This window comes from Platalea leucorodia (assembly GCF_965183815.1).
Source record: "Platalea leucorodia genome assembly, chromosome: 3".
Classification (NCBI taxonomy): Eukaryota; Metazoa; Chordata; class Aves; order Pelecaniformes; family Threskiornithidae; genus Platalea; species Platalea leucorodia.
The window spans coordinates 14,417,219-14,442,739 of record NC_138825.1 but is presented as its reverse complement, the minus strand read 5'-3'; the positions used below and the strand labels follow the sequence as shown (position 1 = coordinate 14,442,739).

General features: G+C 43.8%; 2 protein-coding genes across 3 annotated transcripts; one reads left to right on the top strand and one right to left on the bottom strand.

Moving 5' to 3' along the window:
• Nucleotides 1–4,446, bottom strand: MORN2 (MORN repeat containing 2; the record flags this gene model as incomplete). The annotated part of the gene is made up of 5 exons (XM_082307329.1): nt 1–27; nt 180–273; nt 2,528–2,664; nt 3,771–3,913; nt 4,362–4,446. The coding sequence occupies 5 exons, from the start codon at nt 4,444–4,446 to the stop codon at nt 1–3; spliced, it is 486 nt and encodes a 161-aa protein (XP_082163455.1).
• Nucleotides 4,447–6,410: 1,964 nt separating this feature from the next.
• Nucleotides 6,411–25,004, top strand: DHX57 (DExH-box helicase 57; the record flags this gene model as incomplete). 2 transcript variants are annotated; one of them, XM_082307640.1, is made up of 23 exons in its annotated part: nt 6,411–6,607; nt 7,301–7,453; nt 7,736–7,906; nt 8,656–9,467; nt 10,932–11,125; nt 11,265–11,386; nt 11,663–11,858; nt 12,625–12,749; nt 13,930–14,063; nt 14,751–14,805; nt 15,569–15,771; nt 16,770–16,886; nt 17,249–17,345; nt 18,657–18,830; nt 19,108–19,308; nt 20,081–20,357; nt 21,512–21,607; nt 21,707–21,790; nt 21,920–22,057; nt 22,877–22,951; nt 23,383–23,517; nt 24,539–24,739; nt 24,853–25,004. In XM_082307640.1, the coding sequence occupies 23 exons, from the start codon at nt 6,411–6,413 to the stop codon at nt 24,994–24,996; spliced, it is 4,101 nt and encodes a 1,366-aa protein (XP_082163766.1). In that variant the 3' UTR covers nt 24,997–25,004. The 2 variants fall into 2 exon arrangements, 1 of the variants encoding a protein (XP_082163766.1); XR_014227752.1 differs by lacking the exons at nt 23,383–23,517; nt 24,539–24,739; nt 24,853–25,004 and having other exon boundaries at nt 21,920–22,531; nt 22,877–22,902.
• Nucleotides 25,005–25,521: the final 517 nt, after the last annotated feature.

Here is a 25,521-nt window from a genome sequence, read left to right as displayed (position 1 = left end):
TCACTTAGGAGACTTCAGGTGATCAGTCTGAAAAGAAAAATAACTCAATTTTAACATGCATCCGCAGGGGTTATTTTTAATAAATACATGAAGAAATCAATGCCTGTTGAAAACTGGTCACAGATGTTGAACCCAGAATGCAACCAGAGAGCTGCCTTTAACCTGTGCCAAATAGCTACGTTTTCAACTTCTGCTTCAGTCCCACTGCTGCCGAGACATGAAATGTGCCACTCCGCTCCATTTTCATCTATAACATCTCCTTCACCTTCCATCCTGTAATGACATAAATCCAGCCTGTTAAGAACGCAATCAGTTTGTGGCAGCACGGTGATGTGTGCACTACCCAGATAGACAAATTGCCAGGAATCGGAACCTTCCCAGTGTAGTGTAAGTGCCTTAACTTTCTCCCGCATGTAAAAGTTTTGTAAAAAGTAAAAAAAAGCCTGCAAAAATTTTGACCTACAAAGCACACAGGTTAGACAGCCAAGGAACATATTTCTTTCTTTTCAAAACTATACTTATACTAACATCCTCCCAGCATGTAGCCTCTACAGGAAAAACTTCATAGTCCCAGTCATGATTTGAAGTTACCAGGCATTGTCCTATGAAGTTTAGCCTGACTTTCATTAGGGACATCTTAAAGATGTGTAAGTGTATGCAGCCAGTTGCTGTGTGATCTTCTTCCTGTAAAAACCCATCCTCTCCTGCCCTTTCCCCATCCTGCTACATGCTGTTATGACAAAGTGCAAGGATTTACAGCCTCCTGCGGGAAAAAAAAGTAACTGCCATATGAATTCAGTCCTCATAAGCCACGTATTTCTGCTGATTTTTGAAAGCTGTGATCAAGCTCTTCATTATACTTGAAAACTGCTATAAAAAAGAAATGTCTATGCATCAGCATCCCTTGCAAATGAGGGGAAAATAACTTTTAAAAGCAATTACTGGAGATTCGTTTCCCTTACAAAATGAAGCCACCTAGCAGTGACAGCAAGTTGCTATGGTGCTGCCTATTTATGTTCTCTCATGAAAGCCGCAGTGATTTGGTGAACTGACACCTATCTCGTGTGAGTAGGTGGAAGCTGGCAATCCTGAAACTTGGCAAAATAGCCGGCATTGGGCTGTCAGGGAGTGGCGTGTATTAACAGTCACAAACCAGTGTCAAAAAGGAGAAGTCTTAATTCCCTGGTGAAAACGGCAGTGGCTGGCAAAGATTGGATCTTTGCATTTTAGTTAGTTGAAATCACAAGTTCAAATCAGAACCAGCTGGTTTTCTCTACAGATCAGCTACTAGTGACAGGCACTGCGCTGGCCCCTTTGTGATGGACTATATTTTCACGAGAGAGTACAGGCATCACCCTAAGATTGTTGAGAGAAAATGCCTGTAAAGCTACACACGTGATCTACTGCTGAATGCCCTCACTGAAATGATGAGTACTCACAGGTTTAGACTTCATGCAGAATTCACGTCTGTCCTTTCATATGACAGCAAAAGACAGAAGCTCTGTAGGAGCTTTTAACATGCCACTGTAACAGAGGTGTAACTTAACTCAATCTATTCTAAAGCATTGAAATAAATGTCTTTAATTTTTCCCCGAATGTTTGAGTTTGTCATACAGATTCCCATTTTATATCCAGGTACACTCTGTAACACATATTTCATTTGGTGTCTGATCATTTAAGAACAGAATTGGTCATCGTTCGAGTACTATTGTTGCTATTATTTTTGGTCAGCAGGGCAAGGCAGAGCTTTTTTTCTGATGAAAGACCACATATTAACAAACATATATTTTAGATTTATTTCAGATACCGGACTGGGGAGGTACTTAAAGAAAAATTAAACCTAAATCAGACCTAGCAAATTTGACAGGGAAGTCATTTAAGGAGAATAAACATGAATGTTCTCATGTAATTTTTTAAGGTTAATTTTCTTATTAAATCTGCTTTGTGGATTATGAAGTGGATATCAAGTTCTTGTTTTAGAAAAAGGTGGTATCTTAGCAATTCAAAACACACACCCTTATTCAAAAGAAATTAACTTGGCTGATGTTTATATGAGTGGCACTAAAATATTTTATTCTGAGTGATGAAAATAAACCTCCACGTTTTCCCATCTCTCTGAAATGTGTACCTCAAAAAATAAGTCAACACAAACTTTGCAAACTATCAGCGCAAATCAGCGCTGTATTTCTGCATGCATCTGTAGGCAGACAGCTTGAAACAACAGCTCTGAAAGGGGTCTGAACTGTTCATTTTCTCTGAACTCTGCCTAAGCCCAGAGACTTGGTAAGAAAAAGCGGGTGGGTGGAATAACCATCTTGAAAACTTCCGACTGGGAATGAATCACAGACTGTTGACTGATCTCGCGAAAAGGATACCACTGGGATCAGCAATCTCAGATACCCAGTGCAAGTTCCACTGGTAGCAAAAGAAACCTACTCTCATGCTGGATGAATTTTATTTGGATTTTACAGTTTATGAAATCAAAACTAATAGAAAAGACTACACGACTCTTCCCCTTCAAGCATACTTGTTTTCAGTGAATGGTTCAATGTTCTTTGCTCCATTTGGAAATGTGTCGGTTCCAGCCCCATGAGACATGTTGTCTTTGAACTCACCTTCATAAACTGTCCCAGAAGGATGTTCTAGCCTTCCAGTACCATTCATCTTCATTTAATGAGAAATGCAGGATAAAGAAAATCATTAATGTTTATGCTTACAGTATTACTTCCTTTCATTACGAAGTCCTTTCACATTGCTGCCTTTGAGTCTGCCATCATATTCAGCTATGATAATGGAGAGGAAAGTGACTGTTCTTTCAGATTTAGACAGGTTTCTGCTTCTACAAGGATTTCAGGTAAGAGCTTAGAAGTGTTTGGCCAGCCACAGTGTCCAATAAACCCCTCCTCTGCTGGTAGTCTCAGAGGATCTTAACAATCTATGCAGCACGGAACTGCTCTCCCCAGCCCTGCAAATAACTCATCTACCCTGACAGCCTGAGAAATTTTCTGGAATTTATTTCTGTGGATCAAGGCAGAGCAAGTCTTTAATTTGTTCAGCCTAGGCCACTAAGCCAGGCCTGGGGATTTAAATCTGTGCTGTAAAGCACTTCTGTGCCATAATTTTAATTCTTATCATTGCACCAATATTTTTGTAAGAGACTGAAAAAAAGGCCAGACCAGATCTAATAAAGCCACAAGATGCTGCTTCCTAATTGCAAATTCCTTATTTGTCTTGTTTCAAGGACTGTCTCCCCTCCAGCATCAACAAAATAAGCGATTTTTCTATACTTACTAATTCAGTCCTGGGGAACTCAGTAGCCAAGGGCAGCCAAACAATGGTGTATGTGTCGATGGCCAGAGCTCCCCTGGTTCACTGTGGGATGCGTGTGTGGTGTGGGATACACGTGCAGGAGGGCCGTGCCCATCCCTGTGGCACAGCCCATTCATGCAGGGCTTTCATGGTGGCTGGGCTGCGCTGGGCAGCACCGGTGCCACACTGCCCAGGTGTTTCACCAGGGCCTGCCTCCAGCAAGGACCAGTGTGTTTGCAGGAGCCTCAGGAGGCAGAAGGACATCCAAGGACCCCAAGTGTCTCAAATCTTCAGACTGGGCTGTTGACAAGATTCCCAGGTCAAAGAAGAGCCTGCAGCGCTGGTCTGATCCTTCTCGGGTTATGACTTTCCTTTCTGTGTCTTTTTAAGGGTGGATATAGTGAGACATACTCCATTCCAAATCCACAGGAAGTTTAAAATGAAGGAATACTTAAAATTACCTTGTCATTTTTCCAGCTGCTGACGTACATAGTTCTGTTGGCACCGGTGTGGACTCCATAACCACTCCTCTCAAGCACACCCTCAGGTGTCCTTTTGCACTCCCCCTTTAGAAAATGAGAGTGGTGGAAAACAGGTATTTTCTCTTCAAGACAGAGAGCATCTGAGAGGCAAAAACCTATGAGATCGTGCCATGCATTTCTTCTGTTGCACAGAGCTGTTTCTCCCAGAGCTGACTCTCCATCTCCTGTGGACATGCTGCTCCCTGAGATGGGCCCTTGGAGCACGCGAGCCCCGCTGGAGCAGGCACCTTTGGGTGCCACGCACAGAGTGCGAGCCAGCAGCAGTCCTGTTACCCGTTCTTCCACCACCACTGAGCCCCACTGTGGGGGCGGTGGGGAGCTGCTGTGGGGCAGAGCAGACCCCAATGGACCATCAGGGGGGTGGCTGTGGCTCTCTGCAGGAGGACCCTGAGGAAACACCCCCACAGCAGCTTCTGTGTGTCTGGGAGGTGTTCTTACACAGCCAAAGCAGCGTGTTACTTGGGTAATAGCCCATTTTTGCTGATATAATTTTTTGCTTTAAACTCCAACCTGGCACAGGTTGCCCGGAGGGCTTGTGGAGTCTGTCCGTGGAGATATTCAAGACTCGATGGATGTGATCCAGGGCAGCCGTCATGGGTGACGCTGCGTGCGCAGGGGGCCGGGGATCTGCGGCGGGGCCTCCCCACCTCCGCCGCGCAGCTTCGGGGTCACTTCTCACTTTAACGTAACCCTCGCCCTGAGACTGGTACGGGTTTCCTCCGTTTTAATCCCATACACTCAGTTTTGCAAAAGGAATTAGCACCTACCAAGATTTTTCTTACCATAGTTGTCGTTATTTGGGAATACGAAAGACACTTTAAAAACTGCAGCATCTGTTGAGAAAGAACCAGTGTCACTGTTGCAACTGCTGGCTGAAATTCGAATATATGTACACAAATATATATTCAAATACACAGCAGCTTGAAACGGCACGTAATTATCAGTGTGCTGCTTGAGGGGGCGATTCTTCATCGGGAGGCGCTCGGTCCTCTCGGCGGGGCACCGTGTGAGGGGCGCGGGGAGACAGCGCTGCCGCCCACGGTTGCCAGGAGGAAGTGTCCGCCGTTGCTAGGGAGACCGGCGGCCCGGAAGGGGAAGGCGGGCGCTTCCGGGTGAGGGGGCGCCGCGGCGGGCCGGCGCGGAGCGGAGCGGAGCGGAGCGGTGCGGTGCGGGGGAGGCAGGGGCGGCCCGGGGGTGTGGAGGGCGGCGGGAGAGTCCCCGGGAGGGCGTGATGGCGCCGGGGAGAGCGGGGAAGGGGGGGCCGTGAAGGAGGCTGAGGGGAGGGGGTGGGCGGGGGATGGGGTCCCGGGAGCACGGGCGGGAGGAGGGGACGGGGAGCCTGCGGTGAGGGAGGGGCAGGGCCCGGAGAGGAGGTCTGGGGATGGCCGGGCGTGGGGCGCTGGTGACCGGCCGCCCCAGGAGGTGTGCTGGGGAGGCGGCAGGGGAGCCCGCGGCCCCGGGGAGCGGAGCTGTTCTGTGCCGGGGCTGCGTGCGGCGGGGGGAGGCGGGGAGGGACCCCGTGCGCAGCGTCCTCGGGGCCGGCTGCGGGCGTCTGGGGCCGGCTGCCGCCCTCACCCCCCCTCACGCCCGGCTGCTCCGAGTGGGGTCAGCTTTGTCTGTTAAATCCTGTCCAGTCCTGGCGGAGCTCCAGTGGGGAGAACTGCCACAAAAAGAGAGGTTTGCTTCTTCCCAAGCCCCAAACTGTTGCTGCTCTCCAAGCCCTCGTTCGGGCTGGTACCCATGCGTGGCCACATCAGTTCTTGTCCTGGCTCTGGGGTACCAGTGCAAAGATCGAGGTAGCGAGCTCCTGCCAGCCTGTCCACAGCTGCTCCCCTGTCCCCGCGATAGCTTTTCCTTTGCAGGAGCAGGATGCTGGGCCATTCTGTCACTGACAACTGCTTAATGCTAACGGGCTGCTTGAGTCAGAGCTGTGAGAAGGAGAGGAGGGCTTCTGTTTTCCAAGACAGGTCCCTAGTCACTCCCCTGCCCAGGCTCCACAGAGCGCTCAGCCATCTGGGCAGCTCCTTGCAGAAGGGAATCGGTCAGGAGCAGGTTAATGTGGAAACAAACTGTGTCTTTGGCTTCAGCTCCCCTTTGACCTTTTACTCTCAGCCCTGCAAGCTCCCGAGTTGAAAACTGGCAGGGCACAGGCTGCTTTCTGCTGTGAAAGTTCCCCTGAAGGTTTGTCCTTTGAGTTCCCGTATCCAAGAAAATTCCATCAGAGTGGCAGAACTGGAGCTCCCAGGCTAGGCAGCACTGCTGGTAGGCTCATCCTTTTGCCAGAGATCCTGCAGTTTTTGATTGAACAGCTGTGAGGAATATTACTTTTATTTCCTAAAACCACAGAACTTGTTTAACAGCGTTCTGGAAGAATGTGCTTTGCTTCAGGTGCATACAAATACACAAACATAGAGATAATTAACTGCAGTTTGAGAGGGTATCTTCTCTTGTCACGTGGAAAAACAAATAACGTAATGTGTGCCTGGACATTTGAAACGTGCTAAATCATCTTTATAACTGAGGGCTATTTTTTTTTTTTCTCTTCCTCAGCAAGAGAACATGAGTTCAGCAGGGAGGAAAAGAGGAAAGCCCAACAGAGGAGGAGGAAGAGGGAGAGGAGGCAGTGGAAGAGGAGGAGGAAGAGGAGGAGGCGGCAGCAGTGGCCATTCAAACAAGTCTAAACTTGGTGGAAATAGGAAATGTTCGACCAAAATCTGGGACGATGGAGATGATTTTTGTCTCTTCGAGGATCCAAGGCTGGAATCCCAATCTTTCTGTTAATTTGGAGGGGTTTGGCATAGAGATGTTTGGGATACTTTGGGGCTGGTTTTTAGACATCTTCAAATACACAGAAGAGTGAAGGGGTGATGAAGCTGTTTCAGTATGAAGCAGTTTTTACATGTCTTTTTTGATTAACATTTTTTAACATTTTATAGCTAGGAAAGTTTTGTTTTTTTTTTTTTTTTAAAAGATTAGAACCTCTGAATTTCTTCTTTGGTCATAAAGCAATTTCAGAACGTCTTTGATCAGAAAACACTAATAAACACAGGATATTCATTTTTGTGTATTACAAAGCAGAAGCTGGGCCATGGAAAATAAGCAATTTAGAGTGAATTTAGTATGCTGAATGTATTCTGACCAATCTAGCTTAGAAATACGTCGTTGTACTGTAGTCTGAGAACAGCTTTACCTAGCAAAGTGTTTATTAAATCACTTTGGATTTGACATAGGATAAAATACATATATGCATGTGTGTGTGCACACAGATATAGACACACACATCCTGGTCACGTAAGAATGAACCCAACTGAATAATCCGTAGGTGATGGACTTGTCTTTTTTTTGTTTTCCTGTTTTGAATTACAGGGTTGGGTCCTAACATCCCAATTCAGTCAAGATCATCTGAGCCAGGCAAAGAAGTCATTGTTATGTTCTGTTTTAATTTTTAGATCAAATGCCCCTGCCAGAAGAGGAGGGCAAACGAAACAGAGACCTGAAGCAAGAATGCCTCTGCAGACCATACACATGACATCGGAGAATCAGAGAAGAGTGAAAGAACTTCTTCAAGAGCTTCAAGGGCAGGAGCTGGCTCCTGAATCAGAGTTAGTTTAAACGGAGGCACTACTTCTAGCTCTTCTAGATGACCATGCTTTAACAGGCACACTATTAGAAACGAAAACAATATTCTCTTTCCCCATAACTTTTAAGTTGATCTCAAATCCTGTGGTTTTGAGTCTGCTTTGTTCTTCTACGCTGTTAACTCTGGGAAAGGGGTAGCAGAATCCTCCATTTAAATGGAGGATTTAAAACTGCAGAGACAGAGTTTTGTGACTACTCAATGGTATAATTTTGTTTCATTTTAATTTGATAACTCTTTTTATCAGAGTAGCTGGTTCTGGTGAAGATGATGACGAACCTGATTACCTTGATGATGAACAGTGCTGGTCAACAGATCAGGAAGTTTCTGATATAATACCAAGGTCGTCTGCTGAGCCAGCTGAGCACAGAATTGTGGAAAGTGAAGTGTCTTCGTTTGCTGTGAACAAACTCTCCAGGTGATGCTTTTCAGTGAATAATATGTATCCTGAGAAGGTAAATCAAATCATTAGTCTCTATACTGTAAGCCCTCAGTGCTTGGACTTCCTCTTCACTCCAGGGAAGTTTTGTGTGCAGAATGGACGAGTTTGTATCTCCTACAAATTTAATCCTCAACTAGATGAATTTAAAATAATGGTTTTAAGAAAATAAATCACTCCAACCTTTTTTCGGTGAAGTTTTCAGTTCTTTCTCCAAGACAATGAAATGGATATTGGGAAAGCTCAGGGAGCATTGCTGTTATATGTATGTTTCTTCCAGGTAGCTAATGTTTAAAAACCTTGTAAGTGTTCTTCATCCATTTTGCTCAGATATGAGCATTTATTAACTATTTTTGCTTTGTTTGAGAGTGTTTTATATGTGAAGGACTCAGCTTTTTCTGAAGAGTTTACTGCAGGTAGTTCAACTGCGAAATCTAATCCTGTAGATCTTATGTGTTACATTCTGAGGTGTGAGATAGTTGCCACATGAACTGATTTGTCACCTTATAAACAACAGACTAGCATTCACAGACACTGAATTACTGCCTGCCGCTGTCATTTAAAATAGCATAAATATTTTGGTGTGGGTTTTTTTCCCCCAAAAGTAGTAATAGTATCTCATGCCATACATGCTTCCTTACTGTAAGCCAAATCAAGCAGATCTGTGGTTATTTTGCTTCATAAAAGTCTCTATCACTCATTGCCATGTTGTCTCTGTTTTGTTGCAGGTATGGTTTTGACAGTGAGCGTTGTAGGAGAGTATTGAGATCCTGCAATGGTAATATTGGGGCATCATTGGAGTATTTGCTATTGCAGTGCTTTACCGAAAGATATGGAGAGAAGATGCAGGTTTCTGCAACGGCTGCTGAAGCCAGTCAAGAAGAATGTTTAGAACAGAGACAAGAAGAGGCTTTTGCCCTCCGGTCAATCTATGGAGACAAATTTGTAGAAAGAATTCAAAACCGTGTTTGGACTTTTAGTTTGGAATTGGAGTACCTAGCAGACAGACTCAGCAAATCTAAACAAAAGGGTAGTTGTACTAGGGACACAGCAAAGCAGACTTCAAAGGAAATATGTAAATTTTATCTCCAAGGAGGCTGCAGGTTTGGTTCAAAATGCAGATTTGGACATGAATTTCCTCCAAACCACCCACTAAAAGCAGCCAGGAACTCTGTAGATGATGCTCATCTCCGACCTAACAGTGATGGTCCTGTATATGAACTTGAAGTAAGATTTCCTGAAGAAAACAAGTATCCGCTCCAGGCACCTCTTATGGCATTTTATTCCACCGATGACAATCTACCTCTTGCTTGTCGTTTACACATTGCTGAATTCCTCTTTGGAAAGGCCTTGGTAGCTGCAGAGTCTAATGAACCAGTGGTGTACACCTTAGTGACTTGCTTAGAAGATGAATCTGAAATAAGCGAGTTACTTAAAAATACTCACCACAAGTTTAGTGTTCCTCCTATGTCCCAGCTGGCAACACCTTCGGTAAAGCTACAGACAGAGAGTACATCTGGTTCAAATCGAATGTCTGAAGGTACACCAAATTTCCCTCTACGGTTTCTGGGCTAAGAACAGTCAAAAAGATTAAAAAAAAAAAAAAAAAGAGAAAAGAAAAAGAGAAGGCAAAGAGCCATTTCAGGCATCTGTTCCAAAGCTGGTTTTGGAGATTAAGGTCATGTGGTGAGCCAGACCCATAATCTGTCTGTGCCTCAGGAAGTCCCTTCCATTATAAAGCTGCAGCAGAGAGGTTTTCTGCTGGCAAGAACTGAGTTAAAGGACCACAGAGCTAATGAGCTTGGGTTGGCAGAGTGAACAATGCCTATTCCCACACAATCAATAAAAAGCCATTGAGAGATGTGGTGTGAGCTCACTAAAATTGACCAGAGAAGTGTGCTTGGGAGGTTATGGGGAAGGTTGTTTGCAAGTTTTGGTGCATCTGCTACTCATCAATTCAGAAACATCTTTTTTTTTAATTAATATTACCAGCACCTCCTCAAAATTAATTTTGTAAAGGTGGATTTAAGGCTAAGTAACTGTTGCAAGCGGTTCTAGAATGTTGTTCAAGGAATCATCCTTTTTTTTACATGCAAGTGCAACTAGATTGATTTCACATGGGGAGAGTTGGGACTGTGTCACTTATGGCAGGGTGACAGCAACTCTGTGGCGTAGATGACCTTCAAGCTCTCAATTTCAAAACTTGTTTTATCTAAGGCAAACTTCTTCAAGAGAGTTTTCAAGACCAACTGCATCATGTTTTAGAGCACCTAAATAGTGACAGCCTATTTTTTTTGTTACAGTAAAACAAATTATTCTGTTTTTTTAACAGCCCCACAGAAAGACAGCTTTGTTCCAGAAATTTAAATCAGAGATTCCAAATAATCTTCCTTCTGTTATAAAATCTTCCTTCTGTTATAAAATACCTTGTTTAGATAAATGTAGCCTTAAAACTTTCAAGGGCTGGCTTACTGTTTGAGCAAATCCCACTTCAATTGATAGGCAGTAGGCACCAAAGTGCCTGGTCCAGTTTCAGCCTTGGTTTAAAAGTACTTAGCGGTGGCTTAATACTTAATGTTACAGTGTAGTTTTAAGTAATTTAAGCTGGTGCTGCCATCACAGTCTTGTGCTCCATAGCAGTGGTCGTGTGGTGAATTGGAGAGGGGAGCTGAGACACATCAAAAACGTTCAGGAAGGCAAACGCCATACCAGTCTGGTTCATCATGTGGCCACCAGACCACGGTGTTGCAGAGCACAGCTGGTGCAGGGGTACTGACAAGTGGGTTGGAGCTGGAGAAATTGTGGTTGGTTTGATGGGGTGAGGGGAGGTTTGCTGGTAGTGTAGGACTAAATGCACGTCAAAAACAGTCCTGCAGGCCCTCAGCTCCAGTCAAACAAGGTTCTTTGTTGAGAATGCTCCTGGAACGTGTCTCTTTTCTGCAGTGCTGATGAGGTCCTGTTCCTTAGTAACAAGAATACCTAACTGTACATTCTCTGTCTCAAGCCTCAGCAGTATCAGAGCCTCAGGAAGAAGAGGAGGTGGCAGAAGAGGAGGAGGAGCAGGAGCCTGAACAAGTTGTTGTGGAGAATGAGAGTTACGTGAACCTCAAGAAAAAGCTTTCCAAAAAGTATGATGTGCAGGCAAAGTCTCTGTATAACGAAAATGTTAAAATCTGCACGCAATTTCGGCTGAAAAAGGTATAATGTACAGAACATAATATGTTTTCATGCTTACTTTAGACGAAATAAATACTTAAGCCACAGGCTGCTGTTTCAAATAGTTCTGTTGCATTCCAGCAGTGTTCTTACTGCCATGCTGTCTGTTTTTGTGCATCAGTCTTCTAGGCACTTCCAGTCCATGTTGTATGAAAGACAGAAGCTCCCTGCATGGCAGGAGAGAGAAACTATTCTTGATTTGCTGAAGAGCCACCAAGTTCTTGTTGTGAGCGGCATGACAGGGTAAGAGTGTGATTGCACATACAGACTTTATGTATCAAAGTATACACAGAAAAATGTGAAATGTGTATCCATGTTCTGAAAAGATTAGGGACATGATCTATCTGTGACCACTGACAGCAGTCCTAGGTGAACTTCATGTGAAGGATGACACTAATGAAACAAAGCAAATTTCAAGTGGAATGCAGTTATCTTAATTTACATGGATGGAAGATGTTGGGTTTATGTTTTGTTTTTTGTTTTTTTTTTTTTTTTTTAATTCCTGATTTTGTCATGCAGATGTGGGAAAACCACTCAGATTCCTCAGTTTATTTTGGATGCTTCATTGCAAGGATCTCCAAGTAGAGTTGCAAACATCATCTGCACTCAACCTCGCAGGATCTCTGCCATTTCTGTGGCTGAACGTGTAGCTAAAGAAAGAACAGAAAGGATTGGACTCACTGTTGGATATCAGATCCGTCTAGAAAGTGTAAAGGTATATATGCTTTGCTTGTTGGTTTTCATTTAGTTCTATTAAAATGTGCTTAGTGCTTCTCTAGCATACAGAATCTCTGCCCTATATCTGCCATATAGTGAGATAAGTAAGTCTGTATCACCTATATTTTATTTTATATTATGAAATATATTCTGTATTTTATTTCATCTCAAGTTGCACAGTCCACAGAATGAGAGTGCAGTACTATGTCTTGTATTGTTTTACTTTCTGTTGAGATGGGTGAAGGGGTCTGAGAGTATGAGTTATACTTCTCTCCTCTGGAAGGGTACTGACTTCATTTCCACTTGTCTCCATTTCCATTTGTCTCCCAAGTGGAGACTGAAGGGAGCAGCTTCAGTCAGCCAGAGGCGGGGGTTGAATTCAAACTGCTGTCTTGGAAGTGAAATTTTGTCTATGTTGCAGCTGATGGCTTTTTCCAAGAACTATGTTAAAAAAAGAGATTCACTAAATCTTTCTAGGGACAGAGATCTGAGTTGTTTATCAGAAAGCAACTTCCACAGGAAAAACAGTTTGGATTTTTTGTTTACTCCTTATAGTTAGCAGTGCCCGTTGGTAAGAAGCAGATGCTCTTAAGTTTTAATCAAGAAAGAAAAAACATTCAGCCTGTCTCCAGCAGGGATTGCTTGTTCCCTTTCTGTCAAACCTGGCACTCAGCTGAAACCAAATGCTTTACAGCAACACCTATTCTCTTTGCACTATGTTAAGTTGCACAAAGTCAACTGAATGCTTTGTCTTACTGTTCAAGTCCTCAGCTACCAGACTCTTGTACTGCACTACTGGTGTGCTCTTGAGAAGGCTGGAAGGAGATCTGACTTTGCAGGGAATCACACATGTTATTGTTGATGAAGTTCACGAAAGAACAGAAGAAAGGTAAATAATCTCTTATCCCATAAGCAAAATGAAGAAACATAGTCAGAAGGATAAAGGTGACTCAGGTGCAAGTAACTGAAGTCAGACTTGTTAATCCTGTGGCGGTCACGTGGGATGGTGGAAGGAGTCTGGGTTTAGGTTTTTGTCTTTGAGCAGTAGGAAATCGTGTTGCAGCAGCTTGCAAAGAAAGCATGTCTCTCTTAAATTTCTGTGCCTCCAATTTGCCATCACATTGCAGTGGTGTTGAAAAGAGGTTGTGAATGGGGCTGGAGGGTTAACTAACTTTTTAACCACAGTTGTCTGGTTCTTATTTTTCCCTTGTTTCGGCATTTACCAAATACCCTAATTCTTCATATGCCCTTTTGGGAATTATTTCTCCTGATGCAGGCTTCAGCAGAGCACCTGCAAGGGACAAGTGCTCATGTTTTCTTCCAGTCTATAGATTTTACTAGTTCTAGACAGTCTCATCCTATCCTGCTCCAGTCTCCTGCAGTTTTACCCCACTTACCTGCTGATGCCAGGCAAAAGATAATGTCTGTCAGTATCTCTGTAAACTAAGGGGCGAGGATCCTTTTCTTTGATGTTTTCCTTGTGAAACACTGCAATGCAGTGGATTTCCAGGAGGCTTTGACTGTGACCTGTTATTCTACAGCTCAGATTATGTTTTAGCCTCATAAAAGGGCTTGTATCTCTCAAGGATTCTTCTTCCTCCTCATCTAAAATCACTTCAAGCCAGTCTTGTAGGCATGTCACAAAAGCTATAAATATGTAGGGAAGAATACAGTGAGCAGGGAAGAGTGGGTAAGTTTGAATAACTCTTCCAGTGAGGAAGAGGAGCAAAAAGGGACTCATCTGCTACTTTGAGTTAATTTGTTATCTAATGTTCTTGTGTTGTCATTAATGTAATTAGTTTATAAGGTAGCTAGAGCTTTTTATTGCTTAAATGAATTCGCCAAGTAATCCTGACACTCTAGTAAGTGACAACCAAAAAGTAAGCAGTTTGCCTTCCATTAATTTACTGCATTATTAGCCTCCAGCCATTCTGATAAGCTCATGCTTCTGTGATGGTATTGCTGTGCTATTGAAAACACCAGGAAGGTGGACAGAATGGGGAGAAAAAAAGAGACTCTGAAAGTTAACACTGAAGAAATTCAGGTGTCTTTTTGTTTGTTTTCTTCAGTGACTTCTTGCTGCTCGTTTTGAAGGATATAATGGTTCAGAGGCCAGACCTACGCATTATACTAATGAGTGCCACCTTGAATGCAGAGCTTTTTTCTCAATACTTTCACTCCTGTCCAATTATTAACATACCAGGTGAAAACTATTCATTTTTATTATCTTGTCACATTCATTGTTTTAGGGGTTTGTTTTCGGTATTTCTGCTTGCGAAGTGTTCCTCAATACAAGTGCAAGGGGCTAATTTGTAAAGTGGCAAGATGAGGATTTATACAAGAACTATGATTCCAAGGGCTTAGAAGGAAAGACCAATGAGATTTAGGAGAGAGAAGACCTGGAAATGGAGCCTGGTTTTGTGCTGTCTCTATACCAGCAGAATTTCCTTCCCCAAAAGACAAAAATGACATGACATGCATGACATGGTTCCCTGAGCTAGTTTCACCACAGCTGAAGACTCTTCTCTGTCCTTGTGAAAAAGAAGCAGTGAGAGGATCCAGCTGGATGTGTACACATTTAGCCAAATGTGCCTTTTAAATTGCTAAGTTACTACATGGAGCATGACAGAAACACGTTGGCCTCATGGATATGTTCCCATAAGTCTGTCAGCCCTTCTCTGACTCTGTAAGTGCACATTACCAAACCATGCTTGGAAAACATCCACTGTTTGTCCTAGACAGAAATTGTGTTGAAGAGTGCGGTATAGGTGAGAGCTGTGAAGCCAGTGTATGACATAATAACCTGTGTGAAATGATAACCAGCTTCTGTCTTTTTCCTCTTTTCTGCACGTTGTGTGGCATGTAGATTTATTCTCATGTTTCCTTTTAGGTCGAACGTTTCCTGTGGATCAGTTTTTTCTGGAAGATGTGATTGCAATGACAAGGTATGAAATTGCCAAACATTCTCGGATGTATTTGGCCCTTGAGGTTGCACTATTGACCTTGAGACTGCAGTAGTTCTGTGCCTAGACTTAAAAATTAAATCCTCTCAAATCTCCCCCATCACCTGCAGTCTTAGAGTTCTTCTAAAGCACTGACTTTAAACCATACTTCTTATACTGCAGCGGGGTCTAGGATCTCATGCCAAAACAAGCCTGTCTACATTATATACCACATAAGTACTCAAGAAAAGGTGAGCTTTGCCATGAAGAGTTTGTTAGTGCTTGTGCTTTACTTGTTTCAATAGTGGCTAGACTTTGGCAAGCAAAAGAAATTTGAAGGTAGATTTCAGCACTGAAGGTGAAAAATGCAGGGTGCTGAACAGTTTGGTTTTGTAAGCCCTACCTTGCGGCTCAGGTACCAGGTTCCTGTTGCCATTTGTAGTTACTGGAGAGTCACAGCAGCTCAGATATTCCAGACAGTAAATTGATCAGCTATTGTAAATTACTTGTGGATTGTTGCTCTGAGCTGTCCACTTAGCTGTCAAGATCAAGTTTGCAGTCCCAGTCTTTCACATCACAGCTTTTAAAAGACTAACATCCCAGTATGGAAGGACACCTTGACTGTCTATGGCTTTGCAACCCACTTATACAAAGTTCCTCTCAGATTTATATAAAAATACTTTTGATACTCTATCTCTGTAGCTAATTATTAGAAGGAGACTGTTAGGCTTCTTTCCATGCCACTAAATGTTCTTCTGCTGGTCAGGTATGTTTTAGAGGACAGTAGTCCCTACAGGCGCAAGACAAAGCAAGAAAACAAACAGAATGAAAGACACAAAAGAACTGCATTTGAAGAAGTAGAGGAGGACCTGAGACGTGCTGGCATTCTGGAAAGCACTGACACAGTTGTCAGAGATTCAGACCCAGACCAAAAATTAACTCTGAAGCAGCTCCTTACACGATATAAAGGTGAGCTCCTTCTTAAATCTAAGAAATTGGCATATGACATTTGCCAGCCAACATGGTATGTTAGCATGTAATATTGTATGTTGAATGCATGTATATAATTGAGAGTTTTGTACTTGTGAAGTTAAGAGGTCACTACTTCTAAATGAGATCAGAAACCTCCTGCCAGCTTAAAAAAAAAAAAAAAAGATAACCCATTGTTCTCTTAAACTAGAACAAACATCTTGGCTGAAAACAGTTCGTAGCATTTGAAAATGGACAGTTTTCAGCTACTATCTGTTCCCATCCCTTTTCAGATGCCTTCTTAATGCCACTTTCTTCTCTGTATCTGTTCTTGCTGGAGCAGCTTTACTTAAAACACAGCATGTATCTGCCCACTTCAAGGAGGTCACTTCAGCATGACAAGCCTTCCTTGAGAAATTAAGTCACTCTGTGAATGGCTTAATAAGAGAGGCAGACCTTTCCATGAACTTCCCACTCTGTCATCATCAAAATCCTCCTTGTGCTGAGTCCTGAAGAGTTCCTCCCTGTGCACCCTTATGGTGAGGTCCACAGTGGTATTGAGAGCCATTGCTTCAGATTCCTGCTAGACAGTTCCCATTTCAGAAGAATAACAGAATCTGAGTGTCTTTTTGAGTTGGTGTAAGAAACACTGGAAGGGAGAGCTTGAGAAGGTAGTCCTGGGTAAGTGGTCTTATGAAGGCTCTCAGCTCCTCTTACCATTAGTATGTGTGTATATCGTTCTGCTAGTAGATGAATCCTGGTCTAGGCTGTGCATGCAGCAGGCGTGAGCCCCAGTAATGCATGAGAAAGGAAGGGAAGAGCATGGAAGGGGGAATGTGACACATTGAGTCACTTACTGAGCTACCTCTGTCTGGTCTAAGCCAGATGCTGTTTAAACCAAGGTGTGGTTGGTTGTGCAGCCAGGCTGGTTCAATGTATCCAGCAGATGTTTTTTACAAGAGATGGACTTACTATGTGTTTTATTTCTTTCTCCCCAGGGGTTAACAAGACAGTGTTGAAAACAATGTCTGTCATGGACTTGGACAAAGTTAATCTGGAACTAATTGAAGCCTTGTTGGAGTGGATAGTTGCTGGCAGACATTCATACCCCCCAGGTAATTTCATTGTCCTTGAGAGATAAACAAAAGTAGATTCATGGAGGCTCTGTGCTTATAGACAGCCCAAAGCTAATGTTTTGCATGAAGAAGTTTCTGTAGTTACTGACTATTTTTTAAAAAATAAAGTTCTAGCTGAGTAACAAAGCCCCTGATCTACATGGGATGGCGAAGGTGAGAGAATTGTCTTTTTTGGAAAGTCTTTGGTGAGGGACCGTTGCAGCCTGTGCGTTTTTTGTACAATAATTGCAAAACAGAGCTGGAGTTTTGACTTGGGCCTTCTGCACATTGATAAAATACCATGCTGTCCTTTCTGTTGAGTGATTTTTTTAATTTTTTTTTTTTTAAATCTACGTATATAGGTGCTGTGTTGATATTTTTGCCTGGTCTAGCAGAAATCAAGATGCTTTATGAGCAGCTCCAGTCTAATGCTCTTTTTAATAACAGGCACAGCAAGAGGTAAGGCAGAAAAGCTCCAAATCAGTCTTTACCCATAAATAAAGAGTAGCTTCCTGCACAAAGCCTGCTTTTATCCCGGGTCAAATAAAGGTTACTAAATGTGTGAAACAGCTTGTGATATGAAGGTCTTGACTGCAGTCAGGGTAATTCCTTTTCTACTGTCTTGTTGGCTTGGTCTTTTTGTTTTTTCTCCTCAGGAAGGTTAGTTGTTGAAGTTCTCAGAGATCCTAGTGATGAGTGTTCTCCATTTTGTGCTCTACCTGATCAGTGGACTGCTGAAAACTTCACCTCGGCCCTTGTTCTGTTTCAGAATGTTTGCTGAGACACGTTCAGTTGTGGTTGCATTCGGCCTTAGATTGTTACATGGAGATGTAATTGGATCTCCTTGACTAAACAGTTCTTACACAGATGCCCATGGCAAGGTTAGCTGGAGTGATTTCTTCCAGTCTGGCATTATAAATGGCAGATTCTAGACTCTTCAAAAGAGGCAGAATTTTTGCTCAACTCTATTCTGAGACCTGTCCCTTCTGTAAACTTCTCCACCTTCCCTTAGAACATGTATCAGAAATAGTGTGGCCAGCAGGACCAGGGAGGTGATTGTCCCTTTGTACTCGGCACTGGTGAGGCTGCACCTCGAGTGCTGTGTTCAGTTTTGGGCCCCTCACTACAAGAAGGACATCGAGGTGCTGGCGCATGTCCAGAGGAGGGCAACGAAGCTGGTGAAGGGTCTGGAGCACAAGTCTTGTGAGGAGCAGCTGAGGGAGCTGGGGTTGTTTAGTCTGGAGAAAAGGAGGCTCAGGGGAGACCTTATTGCTCTCTACAACTACCTGAAAGGAGGCTGTAGCGAGGTGGGGGTCGGTCTCTTCTCCCCAGTAACAAGCAATAGGACGAGAGGAAACGGCCTCAAGTTGCGCCAGGGGAGGGTTAGATTGGATAGTAGGAAAAATTTCTTCACTGCAAGGGCAGTCAGGCACTGGCACAGGCTGCCCAGGGAAGTGGCTGAGTCCCCATCCCTGGAGGTGTTTAAAAGATGGGTAGATGTGGTGCTTAGGGACGTGGTTTAGTGGTGGACTTGGCAGTGATAGGTTAACGGTTGGACTTGATGATCTTCAAGGTCTTTGCCAACCTAAATGATTCTGTGATTCTGTGTCTTAAAGGTGATATAGCAGAGAGGTTTACTGGCTTTGTATTGCTATGAATGGCTGTGGGCAGTGTCTAGTACTAGTGAGGCAAAAGTGTGTGCAGGCAGATTGTTCCCAAGATGGAAAAGGCTGGAGATGCACTGAGCATGCTGTCATATTGTCCTTCCAGGTGTGTTGTTTATCCGCTTCATTCTTCACTGTCCAGTGAAGAGCAGCAGTCTGTGTTCCTCAGGCCTCCTGCAGGAGTTATCAAAATCATCATCTCTACAAACATTGCAGAAACATCTGTCACCATTGATGATGTGGTCTATGTGATTGATTCTGGAAAAATGAAAGAGAAAAGGTACTGGTATTCATTCCTCAGGGCTTTGTGATCTGGGAAACTGCTCCATGCCTTAAGCTGCATACTTTAGCTTTCCAAAGAGCTGGGAAAAACTTGAAGGAACTTGATCTGCAGAAAGCTGCTGCAAGGTGGAGGAAGCCAGTCTAGATTCAGACTCAGATCCAGCTGCAGGGGTGGGAACTGTGTCCATACAGAAGTTGGCAGCAGCTGCCTGCTTGACCTCCAGCCTGTTCACTCTGCACTCGTGAATATAAGCCTGTTTCTTGCTCTCCTGTAGATACGACCCAAGCAAAGGAATGGAAAGTCTGGAAGACACATTTGTGTCCAAGGCCAACGCTCTGCAAAGGAAAGGGCGAGCAGGCCGTGTAGCCTCAGGCGTCTGCTTTCATCTTTTCAGTAGCCATCACTATAACCATCAGCTTATAAAACAGCAGTTACCAGAAATACAAAGAGTGCCCTTGGAGCAGCTTTGTCTAAGGTGAGCTGCTGTTCTTGTGTTGCCTGGAATGTCATTATGAAGGTGTTTAGTTTCCTCAGTGTTTTCTCACACATCGTGAAACCAAGAAACTTGCTCTGGACATCTAAAGCTCTTTGATCTTACTATCACATTGCCTCTGCATCCAGAGCCCCCCCTAATCATACCCTCCACCAATTCTCCTTGTCCTCCTTCACATTCCTTAGCTCTCATCTGATCTGGGGAAAAAGATATGTCTCTCAGATCTCTCATCACCAGAGAAGACAGTTGCATTCCTGTACTCCAGACCTATGGTAGATGTTTGTCCCTTCACGCTGTAAACTCTCCTGCGGTGTTTCTGTGCAGCATACCGCAGTAAAGCCACAACCTGGATCAAGCACCACGATCATGCAAAGACTAAATGAAGAGCCCCCCCCCATCCCTGCTGCACACTGTACACCTCTTTGTACAAAAAGGAAACAAAACAACACAAATTATTTTTTTACAGTAAAAACTTTATTTTAAACCCATGTGCTAAATAGGAATCTGTTCTTATGGACTCTGTGAGGCTGGATGAGGTACGCTGCCCCCCAGCTATTATTTCACATCGCTTCCTGACTTGAAATTTGCGTTACAGGTGCTCTTCTAGGGAGCATGTTCTTGAAGCATGTTTTCTGTTGGTTTTTTGGTTTGTCTTTATAAAAAGCTTGCTTTTTTTGTCCTGTGTATAGAACTAAGCTGCTTTTTTTCTTTCTTTCTTTCTTTTTTATTTTTAAATTTTTTTTCCCTCCTTAAGAATTAAGATTCTGGAGATGTTTTCTGCACAGAGTCTTCACTCTGTCTTATCACGACTAATTGAGCCCCCTAGAACTGAGTCTTTGCGAGCATCAAAGCTGCGGCTACAAGACTTGGGAGCGTTAACTCCAGATGAAAAGCTCACCCCTCTGGGATATCACTTGGCTTCTCTGCCTGTTGATGTCAGGATTGGCAAGCTAATGCTGTTTGGCACCATCTTCCGCTGCCTGGATCCTGCACTAACTATAGCAGCCAGCCTGGCCTTTAAGTCACCTTTTGTAAGTATTCTTAACTGTGTATCCTGCTTTGAAAGCGGTGTTTTCATGCAGCAGCAAAATGCTGTTGTAACTTGCAGCATACTACACTTGAGTATTGTAATTCTCTTCTTTAGCCTACATTGTTTATATGTTAATGCTGTGCTCATTAAAAAAGTCCAGTTATAAGCAGAAGACCAAAACCATGCAGCAGCGACAAGAATGTTATTTATATTATGAGTGAACAGTAGAAACAGAGTAGATATTAGTTTTAATTTGAACTAAGAAGTACAGCCAGTCTATTTTGGCGAAATTTGGTGTAAAAATTGAAAATGAATGGTAATATAAGAAACAGTTAGAAATAATTATGAAACAGTGATAATGATGAAGTTGACATGTCTGAGCTGTCAGTGCAGAGTTCCATTTGGATCTCAGTTTGTGTTTTCACTTTCACTTTGGTCTTTTGAACCAGCTGCTGTACTTACAGGTGCTCTTACTGTCGTTAATGCACAAACTTGCATGAAAAGTCAGACTTTCTTGAAGTTTTGGTTGCTATCGTTAGTAGTGCAAATAGTTTGCATTGAGGATAGTTGTGAAAGAATTGGAAATAGATTGTTCTAGTTATTTAATTGCATGTTGTTTTCCATAGGCTTACTGGGCATTTTCTACAGCATTTTGACTTCAAGCGCTATAAGTTTCTATATGTTGATACAGAATAACTTATATTCAGCTTTTTGAATGTCCCGAGTTACTATTGCCTTCTCTACCTCTCAAACCCAAGTGGATTTTAGGCTTGCTGTGCTCTTCTATATTATAGGCATTCTCATTTGAGCTTCATCTCCACTAACTTGCTAAGATTTGTCAGATGGTGTTTTTCACGGATCTTGGCATTCTGCAGCTGCAGAGAGGTCTGCCCAAAATGAAATATTTTCTGTGAGCTGGTCAATCACAAATTTACCTTGGGATCTCTTGTGGTTAGATAGGGCAATGGGCTTAGGTGCTCTGCTGTTGACTAGGCATTTTTGAATGTCTCCTATTTTGTTACCCATGGAGAAAACTTGCATTCTGACCTGTGAGCTGCTGTGAAAATACCAAAAATTACGTGCCATGCAGCTCTTGCAATGGCTTGTCTAAGTTGTGAGGGGAAGAACACGCTTAATCTGTTACTGCCTATCTAGGTGTCACCATGGGATAAAAGGGAAGAAGCAAACAAAAAGAAGTTGGAGTTTGCAGTAGGAAACAGCGACTACCTGGCTCTTCTCCAGGCCTATAAGGTGAGCTGAAATTCAGTAGCCTCTCTCAGAGGTTTGTGATGTGCTTGAAATTCAAGCTGAAATATTTTATTAAAGGTTTCCTCCCATCCTCCCAATTAGGGATGGCGTTTAAGTATCAAAGAGGGCTCTCAGGCAAGCTACAACTACTGCAGGGAGAACTTTCTGTCAGGAAGAGTTCTTCAGGTAAGTCCGTTTTTGTGGCCTTGCACAGGGACTGAGGCACTGGCAGAGTCCTAGTGATGAAAATAAGCAACTGGTGAAGGCTCCCCTCGCTCTGTCCGGCACCCATCACGGCCCTTTGTCTGTTTGTAGGAAATTGCCAGTCTGAAACGGCAATTCACAGAACTGCTTTCTGACATTGGCTTTGTGAAGGAGGGATTAAGAGCCAGGGACATTGAGAAGAAGTGGTCCCAAGGAGGCGATGGCGTGTTGGATGCCACAGGAGAAGAGGTAATTCACAGCATTTCAGTGCTCCAAAATGATGTTGCAGTTTTTTATTTGGCCTGGGTGCCAGGTGGGCTCTAGACTGGGTGGGCTTCTTGCCACAGCCTGGCTTTGTACTCTCACAGTGGCAACCGTCACCTCCTACCTGCTCTGTTCGTCCTCCCTGTACATCGTACGTGCTGGTACTAGCCTTGATTGCATGAGGCCTTACGTGCCCAGGAAGAACAGGCCCAGATGTGGAAGTGAGCTGAAACCTGCTCCTTTGAGACAGTGAAACACTGCAGACGACACGTTAGAAGTGAGCAAGTGGTGGAAAGGAGCGGGTCTGGCTCATGACCTGGCCTGAATGTTGGGATTAGTGCCAACCTTATTTCAGGGACAGAATTACGTTACAGAGCAGGCAGTGAAATACTTCAGCATTGCGGACAATCTTCAGAAAGCAATACCTCTGGAGCCACAGATCTAGGGCTACGTGATGAGGTGACAAGGATTTGGTAGTTGTAGGGTCTCACTGTGCATTGGGACAACTTGGGCTTGCTTTCTGTCAGGGGCAAGCCACTTTGTAGCCAGGCATTAGGGAACAATTAGGTTTGGCACTAACTGCATCAAGATCGTTGGCGGCCAATTTGCGCCATTGATAGTGGGGGGAGCACAGCGCGGGTCTAGCCTGAGACCTTAGGAGCAGTAACTGGGCCACCCCTATAAGTGCAGCAGTGCAGCTATAAAAGTAAACCGGTTTCAGGAATTCAGTCGTTCCAGAAGCAGGGCTGTACCTTTATAGTCTTACCTGTAGAATACCTAACAACGCATGCATTAATTTCACAGGCAAATTCGAATGCAGAGAACATCAAGCTGATCTCAGCTATGCTGTGTGCTGCACTGTATCCCAATGTTGTCCAGGTAAAAGAATGCCTTTTCATTTTTCCTTCTGCTGTCTAGCACATCTACATGGCCTGCTTTCAGTCTGGGCTGACTGTGGCAGCCTTGAGCCTGGCTTAGGTTGCCAAAGCTTGCTGCTTATCATGTTACAGCCAGGCAGCTGAGCTCCCATCTGTATTGCTTGAGACTGCTACTGTTCCTACAGGCTGATTTTGGCGTCACGCAGAAGCCAGCAGCAAATGTTCTTAAGAAGCTACTTTAATTACAGCTTTTTAGAAAGCCGAGGTTACAAATCAACAGTCAGGGTTAGACAGCACCCAGACTGTAGTATCTGTCTCTAGTGATCTGACACGTTACTACTTGAGAATTTCTGGTTTTGATAAAATTAAAACATAAGTTAAAAAGGTTTTCTGATACTTCAGATTTTTATAACTTTTTATCTTACCATACAGGTGAAAAAGCCAGAGGGCAAATACCAGAAGACCAGTACAGGAGCAGTCAAAATGCAACCAAAAGCAGAAGAGCTGAAGTTTGTCACCAAAAATGATGGTTATGTTCACATTCACCCTTCATCTGTGAATTATCAGGTCAGGAATCTTTTTTTCTGCAAAGCATGCTCTTTTTTTTTTTTTAATAGAAGAAATCACCTTTGCTTGAGCAGTTGAGATTACGGTGAGGGTCCCTATTGATGTTTAAAAAAAAATCTTCATGATTGAACAGTCTCCTGTTAGAGTTGTAAATAATGGTGCGTTCCTGAGTTGGAGTGTCCTCTCGGGCACACAGTTGAACTCCATCCAGCCTCTGGAGTGGAATTAGCAGGTGCAGTAACTCCCCCAGTTCCTATTTTCTTAAGCTGCATCTGCAAAGCTGCACACAAAGATGTTGCAGTTGCAGTGCTCCCCTGGCTTTTCCTCAGCATTGACTGAGATTGCATGCACGTGCCTAGTACCTGCAAACATGTAGATGACACCTCCCCACTGCCCCTGCCCAGGCTTTGTCTCTTCAGCTGAAATAGTATTTATTGGTAAATAAGTCAGGGACATACTCTGGTTTGTTTCTTCATGAATCCTCAAACTCTGAAATTAATTTCCTTTCCAGCTTAATAGCTAATTCTTAGAGCTCCTCTCTCTCTGCCATGATATATAGTAATACTTGTCTCATGAAGTCTCTCTCCATATTTGATGATTCATTGCTTTTCCAGGATATAAATTACTTGCTTTAAAAAAGTGGGTTTTTTTAGTCATTAACCACGTATTTGGGTTATGAATTGTTCGTCACTCTTGCTTTGAAAGAGCATAACAAAGGCGCACATGAAAATGTCCTCAGCATGAAATGGGGGCCTTGAGGCAACACTGATGAATTAGCCGATGTCTCACATGCTCACTGCAAAGCAGGAAGGAGCAAGGGGATAACCGGCAAAGTTATTGGCAGCTCTTGTGCATCAGAGAGAGCCTGTCGGTCAGGCAGGTGCATTTTAGGCGCATTTGCTGTCCTTTGCAGCCGTAGAAGAGGCGGGGAGGCCTGTGAGGAAGAGGCAGGCCGGCCCTTCGCCTGAGCAGGTAGGAAGAGATGTGGCGCTTTAACGAGGCCGTTGTGTACGTGTTCCAGACTAGGCACTTCGAGAGCCCCTACCTGGTGTATCACGAGAAAATCAAGACCAGCCGCGTGTTCATTCGAGACTGCAGTATGGTGTCGGTGTACCCGCTGGTCCTGCTTGGAGGCGGGCAGGTTCACATGCAGCTGCAGAAGGGAGAATTTGTCATTTCTCTTGATGATGGGTGGATACGGTTTGTGGCTGCCTCTCACCAGGTAAGGAAAAGGAAGGATAATCCTGGGAATGCTGCAGAGCTGTGCTTGTGTTTAGACTGCAGATGCATTTCACGAGCCTTACGCTCGCCTCTGTGTTTTGCCATGCACGTTAGGTGGCTGAGCTGGTGAAAGAGCTGCGCTGTGAACTAGACCAGCTGCTGCAGGATAAAATCAAGAATCCCAGCATGGATTTATGCATGTGCCCCCGTGGATCGCGGATCATCGGTATGATTGTAAAGCTTGTGACCACGCAGTAACATGAGAACAGCTTTCTATAAAGACTTTCTGCTACTGCCTGAGAACAGACCAAGTAACATCAGTGTCTTGATGATGTATTTGTTGTCCCAAACCATGGCGCTGATCTCTGGAAGACCAAGTTGGCAACTCTACTATTGACAGTTTTTTTTGTTTTTTGGGGTTTTTTTGTTTGTTTGTTTGCAGAGAGCTTGCTTGTTGAAAGTAAGGTGGCTTACAGTACACTCTGGGAAGTAGGTAAATGGCAAAGCTCCCAGGAGGAACAGAAACCTCCAAGTCAGAAAGTAGTGTTTTTTCATGAGGCTATACACTGGCTATAGTGTTTTCCGGTCACAAAAATACCTGCTGCCTAACTGCTTCTTGTAATAGTAATGTCTGGAGGCAGCATGCGACAGCATAAGCTGCTCCCAAATTGGTTTAAACTCACTTCTACATTTTGGCCAAGACTTTACTGAGATAGTCTTGGCTGACCAGGGATTGGTTTGCTTATGGTTCACCCTGAAGCCCTTAAAAAGGTAAGCACCTTT